The sequence below is a fragment of the Moschus berezovskii genome, chromosome 15 (assembly GCF_049115385.1).
Source record: "Moschus berezovskii isolate FMDL1 chromosome 15, NW_MosBer_1.0, whole genome shotgun sequence".
Classification (NCBI taxonomy): Eukaryota; Metazoa; Chordata; class Mammalia; order Artiodactyla; family Moschidae; genus Moschus; species Moschus berezovskii.
Genome location: NC_142474.1, coordinates 74,294,288 through 74,309,077, shown reverse-complemented (window position 1 = coordinate 74,309,077; position 14,790 = coordinate 74,294,288). Strand labels below are relative to the sequence as shown.

Here is a 14,790-nt window from a genome sequence, read left to right as displayed (position 1 = left end):
CCACTCCAGTACTCTTGCCTGGAGAATCCCAGGGATGGCAGAGCCTGGTGGGCTGCCGTCTATGAGGTCGCACAGAGTCGGACACGACTGAAGTGACTTAGCAGCAGTAGCAGCAGATATATTATGAATTAAGAATTTGTGACCCTTCTGTTTCTTGTGGTTACTAACTTACTGTTTGATACATAGTTAATGTACTCAACTAATTTATCTTACTGTTTGGTATAATCCTGGTGGAGGTTTTGGATCTTTTTGAAAATAAAGAGGAAATAAATAGCATTTTATCTTGTCTTTTACTGAAATTTTAATTTATAATTATATCCATGAGATTCTTAAACTCTCTTCATGACATGAGAAAATTTTAAGCTGCAGCAGTCTTAAAGAAAAAAATGTAGAACGTCCCCCCGCCCCCTCCCAGAGAGATTCTGATTTATCTTTTCCTAATATCTGCAAGTGATGGGCAATGACACACATTAAATGAATGAAATCACAATTCATGATTTTTTTCTTATGTAGACTACTTGTTTTAAAATCATAAGGAAAGAAGAATTACCAACAGAGTTTATAAAATTATCTCAGAAAGATAATGTTTTACTTTTTAAAATATCTCTAGTAATATGTATATTCCATTTTAGGAATTTTATTAAAGAATAAAATTTTAAGAAGTTTATTTTTAAGAAGTAATTTTTTAAGTTAAGAAGTTATTTTTAAGTTAGGTTTCGGTTTTAAGAAACTTTATTAGCTTCAGTATTTATAGGTGTTAAATTAGCATGTCAGTTCTTTGTTATGCATGTTAAACTAAAATGCAAATTCTTCCATATCTAAAACTCAGTCATTGTGGTTACTTGATTTTTTCAGCTCATTTGTTCTTTCCTGATGTGAATATTTTATCCTGCTTGATAATCATAGATGTATTTGAAAACTTTTAAATCTCCAACTTGGATAATCATAGTTTTACTAATTTTCTTACATCTAGATTGTTGCTTCAGTCTTTATCTGCCATTGCAGAAGGCATAGATAGAAAATCAGAGCCGTTAGTGTGCTGTTTACAGGGAAATAAGAAAACGACGAAATTTTCAAATGGGGTTTTCATAAAATGTATTTACTTTTTAATTGAAGGATAATCGCTTTACAGAATTTTGTTGTTTTCTGTCCGACATCAACAAGGATCAGCCATAGGTACACCCATGTCCTCTTCCTCCCAAACCCTCCTCCCATCTGCCTCCCCATCCCACCCTTCTAGATCGTCACAGAGTCCCTTTCTGAGTTCCCTGGGCCATATGGCAAATTCCCCTTGGCTGTCTATTTTACATATGGAATTGTAAGTTTCCATGTTACTCTTTCCATCCATCTCACCCTCTCCCTCCTCCCCCCTCCATGTCCCTAAGTCTGTTCTCCATGTCTGTTTCTCCATTGCTGCCCTGCAAATAAATTCATCAGTACCTTTGTAGATTCAGAATTTTTGTAGATTCCATATCTGTGCAAATAGTATATGATATTTGTATTTCTCTTTCTGACTTGCTTCACTCCGGAGAATAGGCTCTAGGTTTGTCAGCCTCGTTAGAACTGACTCAAATGTGTTTCTCTCTATGGCTGAGTAATATTCCATTGTATGTATTGTTCTAGTTCTGTGAAAGATGCCACTGGCAATTTGAAAGTGATCACACTGAATCTGTAGATTGCATTTGGTAGTATAGTCATTTTCACACTATTCCTTCTTCCTACCCAGGAATATGGAATCTCTCTCCACCTGTTTATGTTGTATTTCTTTTCTTTCCTCGGTGTCTTAGAATTTTCCGTAGACCGGTCTTTTGTCTCCTTAGGTCGGTTTATTACTAGATATTTTATTCTTTTTGTTGCAGTGGTGAATGGGACTGGCTCATTAATTTCACTTTCTGGGTTTTCATTGTTCGTATAAAGGAATTCAAGTGATCTCTGTGTATTGACCTTGTATCATACAACTTTGCTAAATTCATTGTTTAGCTCTAGTAATTTTCTTTTACTAGAAAATAGATAGTTTCTTTTGGGTTTGCTATGTGTAGTACCATGTCATTTGCAAAAGTGAGAGTTGTACTTCTTCTTTTCAGATCTGGATTCCTTTTCTTTCTTTTTCTTCTCTGATTGCCATAGCTAGGACTTGCAAAACCATGCTGAGTAATGGTGGTGAGAATGGACAGCTTTTGTCTTGTTCCTGATCTTGGAGGGAATGCTTTTCATTTTTCCTCATTGAGAATAGTGTTTGCCGTGGGTTTATCCTATATGGCCTTTACTGTGTTGGTGTAGGTTCCTCCTGTGTCCATTTTCTCGAGGGCTTTTGTCATAAACAGGTGCTGAATTGTGTCAAAGGCTTTTTCTGCCTCTATTGAGATGATCATATGGTTCTTAGTTTTCAGTTTGTTAAGATGGTGCATCACATTGAAATTGGTTTGTGTATATTGAAGAATCCTTGCATCCCTGGCATAAACCCGAATTGATCATGGTGTATGAGCTATGGAATGTGTTGTTGAATTGTGTTTGCTAGAATTTTGTTGAGGATTTTTACATCTGTGTTTGTCAGTGATAGTGGCCTGTAATTTTCTTTTTTGGGTTGTCTCTGCCTGGTTTTGGTATCAAGGTGATTGTGGCCTCATAGAATGAGTTTGGAAGTGTTCCTTCCTCTGCAGTGTTTTGGAAGAGTTTCAGAAAACTAGGCATTAGCTCTTCTCTAAATGTTTGATAAAATTCCCCTGTGAAGCTATCTGGCCCTGAGCTTTTGTTTTTGGGAGATTTTGGATAATACTTTCAATTTCAGTGTTTGTAATTGGCTTGTTTGTAGTTTTTATTTCTCCCTGATTCAGTTTTGGGGGGGCTTGAACTCTTCTAAGAATCTGTCCCTTTCCTCTCAGTTGTCTCTCTTATTAGCATGTTGTTGCTCATAACATTCTCTTATGATCCTCTTCATTTCTGTGTTGTCTGTTGTAACCTCTCCTTTTTCATCTCTAATCTTGTCAATTTGATTTTTCTCCCTTCTGTTCTTGATGAGTCTGGCGAGTGGTTTGTCCATTTTGCTTATCTTCTCAAAGAACCAGTATTTTGTCTGATTAATCTTTGCTATGGTTTCCTTCGTTTTCTTTTTCATTTATTTCTGCTCTGATCTATATCATTTCTTTCCTTTGGCTGACTTGGGGGGTTTTGGTTCTTTTTCCAGCTGCTTTAAATGTAGAGTGTTGCCTGTTCAATGCTTTTCTTGTCCTTGAGGTAGGATTGTGCTGCTATCAGCTTCTCTCTTAGAAGTGCTTTTACTGACTCCCATAGGTTTTGGGTGGTCGTGTTTTTGTTGTCATTTGTTTCTGGGAATCTTTTGATTTCCCTTCTTATTTCTTCAGTAACCTTTTCGTTATTTAGTAATGAATTGTTTAATCTTCATGAGTTTGTGTTTTTTGCCGTTTTTCTCCTGTAGTTGATCTCTAGTCTCATAGTGTTGTGACCAGAGAAGATACGTGATATATTTTCAGTTTTTTAAATTTCCTGAGGCTTGATTTGTGGCCTAAGATGCAGTCTATCCTGGAAAATGTTCCGTGTGCAGTTGAGAACAAAGTGTATTGTTCTGCATTTGGATGGAAAGTCCTGAAGATATCAGTTAGGTCCATTGGGTCTAATGTTTCATTGATGTTTTGTGTTTCCTGATTGATTCTCTGTTTGGATGATCTGTCCATTGGTGTAAGGGAGGTGTTAAAGTGCCCCACTATGACTGTGTTGCTATTGAATTCCCCTCTTATGCCTGTTAGTGTTTGCCTTGTGTATTGAGGTGCTTCTATGTTGGGGACATAAATATTTCCAATTGTTATGTCTTCTTCTTGGATTGATCCTTTGATCATTATGTAATGTCCTTCTTTGTCTCTCATAATATTCTTTATTTTCAAGTCTATTTTGTGTGAAATAAGGATGGCCACACTATCTTTCTTTTGGTTACCATTCAAATGGAATATCTTTTTCCATCCATTTACTTTCGGTCTGTATGTGTCTCTAGGTCTGAAGCGGGTCTCTTGTGGGCAGTATATATTTGGCTGTTGTTTTTGTATTCGTTCAGTTATTCTGTATCTTTTGGTTGGTGCATTGAATCCATTTACATTAAAGTAATAATCGATCTATATGTTCCTGTTGACATTTTCTGAATTGTTTCGGGTTTGCTTTTGTAGGTCTTTCCTTTCTCTTGTGTTTACTGGCTGTAAATCCTTTTAGTGTTTGTTGTGAGGCTGGTTTGAAAGTGAAAGTCACACAGTCATGTCTGACTCTTTGTGACCCCATGGACTGTCCATGGAATTCTCTAGGCCAAAATACTGGAGTGGGTAGCCTTTCCCACTGCAGTATTGAACCCAGGTCTCCTGCATTGCAGGCATATTCTTTTCCAGCTGAACCACAAAGGCTGGTTTGGTGGTGCTCAGTTCTCTTAGCTTTTGCTTTGTCTGTAAAGCTGTTGATTTCTCCATCAATTTTGAATGAGATCTTTTCAAATAGGCTTTCTGTTTCTTTCTTATGTCATAGTAGTACTTTAAAATGCCTCGTAATTTCATCCTCACATAAGCATTTCTCTTCTACAAATTAAAACTTGTCTTTTAAGATCAAGTTTAAAACAGAGTCTTCTTGTAGCATCTTGAATTGGTGTTTTACAATTAAACCTTTTCATTAAACTTAAAAATGCTTATTATGGTAATACGGCAGAAATGAGTATTTGCATATATTTATAAAAGTATATTTTTATATCCTTGAAACATGTTGAAATATATAATTGACAGTTTTAATCTCACAGCTTTCTTCCCCTGGTATTGTTTTATTTTCAAAAGTTCAGAATTCTGCCTAGGTTTGCATTAATTATACCAGGTTAGTATCTTTTACAAATAATTATCTTTACAGTATATGTTTTACCTGAATAAGTTTATCTGTGTCTAATTCAAACGTATTTACCCAACTCCTTTCTTCTGAGTCCCTTGCACGCCTCAAAATAATTTATTACACCCCAAACTGAAGGCATTGTCCCTGACGCTTCCCTCATCCCTGACTCTTTGTAAGCTATCCCTTCATCTGTCCTCTCCATCCTAGTAGACAGCATCACTGAAATGCCACAGCAGGAAAAATCCTGGATTCCAAACTTCCTTGAAAATGCCACCTCCAGTCACTCAGGAAGTTCAGTATTTTCTGCCTGCTTATCACTTGTCATATCTTATCAACATAACTCACTCTCTCCCCTATAATCTTGAAATATTCCTTTCTAGTTTTGCTACCCTGAAGTTCTTTTTTACGTTGCTGCCAAGAGTAACCTTTCTAAAATATACTTGTCAATCTTTTCATTCCTCTTGGCTCTGCAGTTTGTTTTAGAATGACTGTTACCATTTTTATTTGGCTGTTTTTAAAGCCAAATTAGCTTTTTAATTCCAGTTTCATGGACACTTTGCGTGATGTACAGTGTCTAGTGTGCTTACTGTCCACTCTGGAGCATTGCTTATAGGTTTTTTTTTAATTCTATTTTTAATGCTCTCCTGTAAAATACTGTCATATTTTCTACTTCCTTCAATCTCAGTCTGAATTTGGCTCTAAGGAGTTCATGGTCTGTGCCACAGTCAGCTCCCGGTCTTGTTTTTGCTGACTGTATAGAACTTCTCCATCTTTGGCTGCAAAGAATATAATCAACCTGATTTCGGTATTGACCATCTGCTGATGTCCATGTGTAGAGTCTTCTCCTGTGTTCTTGGAAGAAAGTGTTTGCTATGACCAGTGCGATCTCTTGGCAAAACTCTATGAGCCTTTGCCCTGCTTCATTCTGTACTCCAAGGCCAAATATCCAAATAGGGAAAGGGGTACATCAAGGCTGTTTATTGTCACCCTGCTTATTTAACTTATATGCAGAGTAGTACATCATGAGAAACTCTGGGCTGGACGAAACACAAGCTGGAATCAAGATTGCCAGGAGAAATATGAATAACTTCAGATAAGCAGATGACACCACCGTTATGGCAGAAGGCAAAGAGGAACTGAAGATCCTCTTGATGAAAGTGAAAGAGGAGAGTGAAAAAGTTGACTTAAAACTCAACATCCAGAAAACTAAGATCATGGCATCCGGTCCCATCACTTCATGGGAAATAGATGGGGAAACAGTGGAAACAATGACAAGCTATATTTTCTTGGGCTCCAAAATCACTGCAGACGGTGACTGCAGCCATGAAATTAAAAGACACTTGCTCCTTGGAAGAAAAGTTATGACTAATCTAGACAGCATATTAAAAAGCAGAGACATTACTTGGCCAACAAAAGTCCATCTAGTCAAAGCTATGATTTTTCCAGTAGTCATGTATGGATATGAGAGTTGGACTATAAAGACAGCTGAGCACCAAAGAATTGATGCTTTTGAACTGTGGTGTTGGAGAAGACTCTTGAGAGTCTCGTGAACTGCAAGGAGATCCAACCAGTCCATCCGAAAGGAAATCAGTCCCGAATATTCACTGGAAGGACTGATGCTGAAGCTGAAACTTTGGCCACCTGATGTGAAGAACTGACTCATTCGGAAAGACCCTGATGCTGGGAAAGATTGAAGGCAGGAAGAGAAGGGGACGACAGAGGATGAGATGGTTGGATGGCAGCACCGACTCAACAGACATGAGTTTGAGTAAACTTTGGGAGTTGGTGATGGACAGACAGGGGGTCACAGAGAATCGGACACAACTGAACTAAACTGAACTTTCTACTTCCTAGTGTAGTGCAGCCTTTCCCTTCATTTGAATAAAAGCGTGGCACCACCGAAAATAAAATATGTTTGTGATGATGTGATGCCTTTACTTGTTTAGTAGATCCCTGTCACCTGAAGGAAGAAGATGACACTTGCTTTTTCCTGTTTGAACCTGGTCCTCCAGTTTTGTCTCTATTCAGTTCCCAGAAACTGTCATCTGGTTTTCCACGTGACTTGTTAACGTTGTTGCGCACCTCATGTGTTGGCTCGGGCCGCCCTTCTACAATCCCCTCACCGCCCCCCGCTCTGCACTCTCCATCTTCTGAGACACAGCCCTTTGTCACAGTGGTCCTTGAGCTCGCAGGTACACCTGCCTCCTCTCTCCTTGGTGCCCTTCCTGTGCTCTGTCCACTTCAGCGGCAGCGCTGTCGGAGGATACTCTTCTGCTCTTGTTTGTTTCCGTGTGTCTCTGCCTCGCCTAGACACAGAGCAGAATCCCTCTTTTCTTTACAATTCTAACTTCTCCCAGGACACCCTACAGGACGTCCTAGACACAGCGATTGTTTGTCGTCTCACTGACGGGGTGAAGGACCAAATGAATGAATATGTTTTCTGAAGCTGGGTTTTTGTTTTATGTTGTCTTGTTTTTATAGGAAGGAGCCACAAAGCCAGATCTTGTTGAAAAAGAAAGTGATGCTGATATTATTGAAAGGGCTCCCCAAGAGCAAGCAGATCATGACCATTTGACTTCTGTTGATAGAGCACACAAAAATAATAGAAGTGGTAAGTCAGTGAATGCCTGTGAATGTTTTCTGTACTTAAAAGCAAATATAAAGACATGTAAAGGGTATAGATCCAAATACGATATCCATTTCATTTTAAGTACATTTCTTTTGCTCTCTTTCTTCAGACGTGTCCCACCTACTACCAAGTTTTTCTACCTGAAAATGCTTCAACCCTCTGAAATTCTTTTCCACTGCTTTATTTTATGGGAATATTTGTGGATAGAGATAGACTTACACATGTCTTTACAATTCGTAGTAGTGACTGTTCTCATTCATATATCTGTGACTGCATTTTACAGACATGATGTCAGCCGTAGGATTGGGAGAAGAGAAAGATACAGAATCACCTTGGGATTCTGAGGTACTGTCTTCTGTTATTATTTTGAAATGTAAGCCCTGAGTAATATAAGATCATGAAAGCGGGAGATGCTGTGACTTTCTCACCTTTGCATTTCCCTATCAAAACTCTTTTCTTACTTCTAACCTATATTAAATAAAATACTTCTGTGCTAAATACTACCACATAGTACACTTTTGTTCCTTTGTAAGATTCACCTAATGAAGTCAGCGTAGTGCAGAAACCAAGGCTTAGAGATCATAAGGAATCCGTTGAAGTTACATTTATTTGAAAATTGAAACATTATTTCAAGTCAGTCCATGGCCAGATGTTTCTTTGTTTTATATCTGTGTGTGTGTGTGAATCGCCTCTTTTTTAGTGTGTGTGTGTATCGCCTCTTTGTGTGTGTGTGTGTGTATCGCCTCTTTGTGTGTGTGTGTGTGTGTGTGGCCTGTGTTTTAGATTCTTTCCCATATGGGCCAGTGCAGAATGTTGAGTAGCGTTCCCTGTGCTATACAGTAGGTCCTCATTAGTTACCTATTCCATACACAATAGCCTGCAGTGTGTGTCTGTCAGTCCAAGTCTCCCAACCAAATGTATGTACACGTGCACGTGTAAAACTGCTAGAGAGGGACGGAGAGAAACAGGTCGAAATGTGGTTTTTTATCACTTGGACCTTGAAAGATAGTGCTTGACACTGGAAGGTGTTACTGTGTGTGGATTGTCAGGTTAATCTGGAAGAAACATTTGAAGAGAAGCAAAACCATGGGGAATAGTAATAAATATGTGGGGTTATAATAACAGCAGTTGCTTTAGCAATGTTTTAATAAGTACAAACCATTTTGAATTGTTTAAGTAGCAAGGGGACTTCGCTGGTGGCTCAGACGGTAAAGCATCTGCCCACAACGTATTAGACCAAGGTTCAATCCCTGGGTCGGGAAGATGCCCTGGAGAAGGAAACGGCAAGCCACTCCAGTACTCGTGCCTGGAAAATCCCATGGATGGAGGAGCTAGGCAGGCTACAGTCCATGGGGGTCGCCAAGAGTCGGACACGACTGAGCGACTAAACTCAAGTAGCAGGGCAGGGTGCCTTTATGGCAGCCGTACTTGAGGTAACAGAAAGTAACCGTGCCCTGTTTGAAGGTGGCAGCTATGGAAGGAGATCGGAAGGGCCTGATGTCTTCGTTGCTGGCAGCCACTGCCTGGTGATCCAGCGGTGTATGAAGTCAGCATGCAGGTTCTGTCATTTGGCAGCTGTGAGATCGTGGCAAAACCAGTCTTAACTGGGTTAAATGTAGGCGGTTTTTAAAAGTAGGGTGTTTTCTTAAGAAGACATTAGGAAAGCTTCATGGAACTCAATATTCATTTTCACAGAGTATCTCTGAGAGCGTTCCACGGAAGTTTGTGGATCATTTATCTGGCGATCAGAGAGGAAAAAATATATTAAATGGACAAGTAGACGGTAAGAACTGTATTTTGTAGAAAGGTTATTTGACAGAATATTGATTTAAAATGGGAATATTGTAACAGGCAATAAAAGCAAAAGACAGCAAACACCTGTCACCTGCGGAGTGAGGCAGAGGACGAGAAGAGTAGGGAAACTGTGTGTCTCATCGGGTGTCGGCCACAGGTTAAACTGAGAATCCAGTTTCAGGAGCTGCGTTACTCGTTCCTGGACTTCTTGGGAGGTCCACATGTTAAGACTGTCCAGTGCATGTGTGTAGGTTTGATCCCTGGTCAGGGAACTAAGATTCCGTGTGCCACATGGACAAAAGAAACAATTACTAGTTCTGTTTCAAGATACTCTACAACCAAAGGAAGGTCGAGAAATCAGAGGAAAGAGGGAATGAACGATGAGAGAGGCGGAGGGTGCAGGGAGGAAATGAAGGCAAAGGAAGCAAGGGCCTATGGGGAAGGTGGCCATAAGTAAGATAGGTCTTTAGAAGAAGGGAGAGTAATTGACACAGACGGTGAATATGAAGTGGGCTTCCGGCACCAAAACGTGTCAGAGAAGAACAGCAAAGTTCCCCCCTCTTCCTGTTGACTTGTTATTAGGAAGACACTCAGAAGTGCGGTCCCTGGGCGTGCAGAGCGGGTTGTCATCCTCTGGGGGAGCTTGGGGGTAGGTGCTCAGCTGTAATGGGAAATGCTGCTGCTTTGTAGGATGGTGTCTCATGGGACAGAACAAGAGAGCTGGAAAGGAGGAGAGAGCAGGGGGCGTGATGGGGAGACCAAGGAACCCACAGCCTGATAGAGAGTCCACTGGAAAGTTTCCAACTGGTAACGCAGTTTCAGTTTGGGGGGAAGTGTTAGAGTGAGGAGTTGAGGCTGAGATTTCAGGAGAATGAATGAAGTGGAAGTCATGTAGAAGCCGACTCCGCATAGACTAGAGTTTCTCAAATTTTAATTAGTCGCCTGGACACCTTGTGGGAAGTGCACATGCCGAGCAGGAGGTCTGAGATTCTGCATTTCTCACCAGCTGTCTGAGTAGCAAGGGTGTAGCCTTGCGTTTAGAGAAATCTGAAAGAAGAGCATTGGCTGGTGCAGGCCTAACAGGATCAAGGAAAAGTATTGTTTTATGTTTCTCTCTGAGCGTGTCTATAGCCAGAGGGAAGCAAAGAGTCGAAGGAGCACGTTAAGCAGGGAGGGAGAAAGCAGTGGTGGGGATGATCCACAGGAAGAGTGTAAAGGGAAAGAATTCAGACCACGAGTCCAAAGGTTCCCCTTCACAGAGGAAGGACCCTAGTGAAAGGACCAAAGGAGGAAAGCAGGGCTTCAGGGAGGCGAGTTTGGAGTTGATGAGGAACCTTGAGAGAACTCCTTCCAGAGGCTTCCATGTATTTGCCCTGAAAAGAGATAAGATCATTGTTGTTCCCGACACTACTACAGGAGGCAGGAGGGGGTGCTAGAAGTAGGGTGAACCCCAGCTACTCCAAGTAACGATAGACATCAAAGATATATGTTGTACTGCTATTTGTGATTCAAATTAGATTACTTTGAATACGGAGGGTTTGACTATTTTTAAGATAACTGATTTTTTGACAGTTGTTTCATAGAAATCCTTTTAAGCATTAGCGTGATGTACCCAACCAAACTAAGTTTTGAAACAAAACAGATTGATAGGGTTCATTCCCTAAATGCTAGAATTGTTATTTTCAATAAATACCTACACTGATTTTAAAACATGCAAGATTTTTAGCATCTAATAATTCTGTGCCAATTAAGTTGATTATTTCCCTTTGATCATTGTATTTCAATGTTGAGAATTTATTGTACATTATTTCGTAGGTGTGTCTTATATAGCCTTCTTGCATGAGCGGATCGAGAAATTTTAAGATGGCTAAACTAGAGGAGCCAAGACATGCAGGCATACCAGTAGCCCACATGGGTATGGGGAAAAAAATGAATATTTTTATGAACCATTTTCTACAAGGGTATATCCGAGCTACTCGGTTCATTACTCTTTCTCTGATGAGAAATGAATTATACATTGAGCTGAACTGTCATCCCAACGGTGCACTTCTTAAATGACTGGGCAGATTGAAGAACATGTTAAATCCTTGTAGTATAATGGTGTAAATGGTACTGCTGTATTGCATTCAAGATACACTGTTGCATTTTGCCATCTGTTTTCACCTTTGTCTTCTTGGGGTCATGGTTTGCTCCTCCGATTAAGATCCATCTTCTCCTCATCAGTCAGCATGTTCACGTTGGTCTGTGTGCTCTTTGGTATTTTCTAAGTTCATTGAAAACATGATGTTACTTTTGAAATTTTACTGCCTGTTTAGGTAAACCTGTATTCCTAATTTTTCTTCACTATCTGTAATGGATTCATATGTCTGTCTTGCCGGTGTCCTAACATCCCCCTAAAAACAAGACACTGAAACCAAATGTATTCAATGTTAAGGCTGAGCACGAGGATTCTGCTCGGTACTAACTCTGCATGAATGTAATTACATGTAATTAATGAACTCTATGTCCCTTTGCCTTTTAGATCCTCCTGAGAAATGTCTTAATGTGAAGGTAAAAACATTTATGCATTTATCTTGAATTATGAACTGTGGATTGTATCATATGTACATTATTTATTAATCAACTTGTTTCCAAACCCATTCAGCCTGCAGTCAGAGTGAAGGATTCTGTTCCTAATAAAACAGCCGGAAAGAAAGGTCCACAAACATCTAGTTCAGGTAAATTTTGTGATACACACTTAACCCTGGCTCCTGCATTGCAGGCAGACGCTTTACCATCGAGCCATCAGGGAAGTCCCTTCTGGAAAGAGGGACACTGAAATATTTGAAATGCTATCTCTTCATACTCCTAACTTCTCTTTGCAAACTTAATAGCAGAATTGGACATACATAAGGCAAATGTTTTTATTGGTATCCATGTTTTGAAAGGTAAGATATTTACAAGCATATGAACAAGAAATGTTCAAAATGTAAGCTTGAACTCAAGATGTTTCTGTATATGTTTCGATACCCTTAAGTTCTCAGTTTGGAATCTCTATACTCTCAGGAGTTCTCAGAGAGTAATTATTAGACCGTAAGATTTTTCCAGTGTCCAAAAATGCTTATTTGAACTCTGACCTTTACTTAGAGTAAAGGTTCACTTGCTAACCTGTCAGTTGTATTTCAGCTGATAATTATTTCATTTTAGTGTTGTTACACAGATGAATGTAGGCCGATCAGATGTTTTGATAAGCAGACTCTGTGTGTGTGTGTGTTTGGTGTCTTTGATTATTACAAGTAGGGGAGTAATCATCCCTTAGATTCGATAGACATAATCTTTGAAAACAGCGATTCTGAAAGTTTTCAGCGTTAGCATCCTTTTATACTTCTAGAAATTATTGAGCATTCCAAGGAACTTTGTTTAAGTCTATTGTTGTTCAATAAAACTGAAAACCTTAAAATACAGGCACACACAATCATAGTTGCTGATTCCATTAGTCCTCAGTGCTGTGATAGCACATCTCGTGTCTCTGAAGAAGTCCACTGTGCCCGCAGAACAGAATGAGAATGGAAGGAATGTTTACTGTTGTTGTGAAAATAGTTCTGACCTCTTGGACCCCCTGACCTGATGGGTCTCTGGACTGCAGCGATTCTGAGGGTACACTTGAGAACCCCTGTTTTAAACCATTGAAGTGGTTGGATGTGAAACGGTAAAGGGGCCCTTGTGTTGACACATGGTTTTAAGTTTCCTTTTTACATTTCTTGCTTGTTCCTTTGACTTCTGTTAAGAAATTTAGATCTGACAGTTTTAGTTTTTTGTGGTGTATTCATTCCTGTCTCATGTCCCTCTGTGCTCTTTGGATCCAGTGTGGTCCTACACTTACCTATTTTCACATGGAAACCATTAGTCACACACCAGGCTATCATTTCATTTATCATATAAGTTCATGATGTTTCATTTCATTTCATTTCAGTTCATATCAGTTCATTTCAGTTCATTTCATTTATCATATAAGTTCATGATGCTTTTCTTTAGTCGCTAAGTCGTGTTCAGCCACTGCGACCTCATGGATTGTAGCCCGCCAGGATCCTCGGTCCAAGAGATTTTGCAGGCAAGAGGCAAGAATGCTGGAGTGGGTTGCCATTTCCTTCTGCAGGTTATGATGTTTATCCAAGGCTTTAAAAATGAGTGAAGACATTTGTCCATTGAGGAAGGACCGTCTCAGTGAAATTAAAGTTGTTGTTGTTGGTGGTGGTGCTCAGTCGCTGAGCCGTGCCCGACTCTGTGACGCCATGGACTGTAGCCAGGCCTCTCTGTTCCTCACCAGCTCCTGGAGTTCGCCCAAGTTCCTTTCCATTGAATCAGCGATGCTGTCCAGCCATCTCATCCTCTGCCGCCCCCTTCTCTTCCTGCCCTCCCCTTCTCATCCTGCCCTCAGTCTTTCCCAGCATCAGGTGCCTTTCCAGTGAGCCAGCTGTTCGCATCAGGCGCGCCAAGTGTTGAAGCTTCAGCGTCAGCATCAGTCCTTCGAATGACTATTCAGGGTGGATCTCCCTTAAGATTGACTGGTTTGATCTCTTTGTTGTCCAGGGGACTCTCAAGAGTCTCTCCAGCATGACAATTTGAAATCATCAATTCTTCGGTGCTCAGTCTTCTTTATGGTCCAGCCCTCACATATGACTACTGAAAAAACCAGAGCTTTGCCTGTACGGACCTTTGTCAGCAAAGTGATGTCTCTGCTTTCTAATATGTTGTCTAGGTTTCTACCATTAGTTAAAGTAGTACCATTCATTAAAAGTGTTTTGAAAACCATGGTCTCTAGAACACACAATATTGTCATGCAAAATTAAAGGTAAAATAAATTAGAGATAAATTTTGTTAATAAAATATTTGTATGTTCAAGGAAAATAATAATAAAGTTCTTATGAAATACAGAGTATGTAATAAAGATTGGGTGACTCAAAGTAATACTGGAAAAGAAAACGTAGAAGAAGTGAGACACGCTAGTTAACATCTCTTCATGAATGACAGTGACACGTGGGATAGCGTAACCTCTGAAGGAGTACTGAATTTGAGGGGAAGGAGCACGTGGAACTGATTCTCTGAAGAAAGCCTTTGTACGAGGTAGGCAGAGTTGTATTCTGCCTCAGATCCTGATCCATGGAGACTTTGTTTTCACATTTTTCAGATCGGGATTCGACTAGCTGGAGCCTCAGTAGGGAGACTTGTCAAAGAGCCGGGCATTTGAAAGTTGATGATCAGCGTCCGTTGGTGTCCCAGTCAGTGACCAAAAATCAGTCGGCACCCACAGAACTCGGACTGAAGACCGTACCAGATAAAGAAAAGATGAAAAAGGCAGCGGTGTTTCTGGTAGGGAATTCCACGCCCCATCACCTGTGCCAGTCTCCGCTGCCAAAGAACAGAGAAAGCAAAGAAGGTAATGCAGAAGCCCAGGGCACTCAGCCACGCGCCCCCTGGGCACGGCCTTACCGTCCTTCTGACGGTTCCGGATCAGATTT

General features: G+C 40.3%; 1 protein-coding gene across 9 annotated transcripts in view; it reads left to right on the top strand.

Moving 5' to 3' along the window:
- Positions 1–14,790, top strand: part of LOC129556592 (ankyrin repeat domain-containing protein 26-like) — a 67,253-nt gene that overhangs the window by 23,220 nt on the left and 29,243 nt on the right. For all 9 annotated transcript variants that reach the window (XM_088844263.1, XM_088844262.1, XM_088844258.1 and 6 more), the window contains 6 exons: positions 7,351–7,480; positions 7,782–7,843; positions 9,194–9,281; positions 11,814–11,842; positions 11,937–12,009; positions 14,460–14,708. In XM_088844263.1, the coding sequence (XP_088700389.1) occupies positions 7,351–7,480; positions 7,782–7,843; positions 9,194–9,281; positions 11,814–11,842; positions 11,937–12,009; positions 14,460–14,708 (631 nt within the window). The remainder of the gene's footprint in view (positions 1–7,350; positions 7,481–7,781; positions 7,844–9,193; positions 9,282–11,813; positions 11,843–11,936; positions 12,010–14,459; positions 14,709–14,790) is intronic.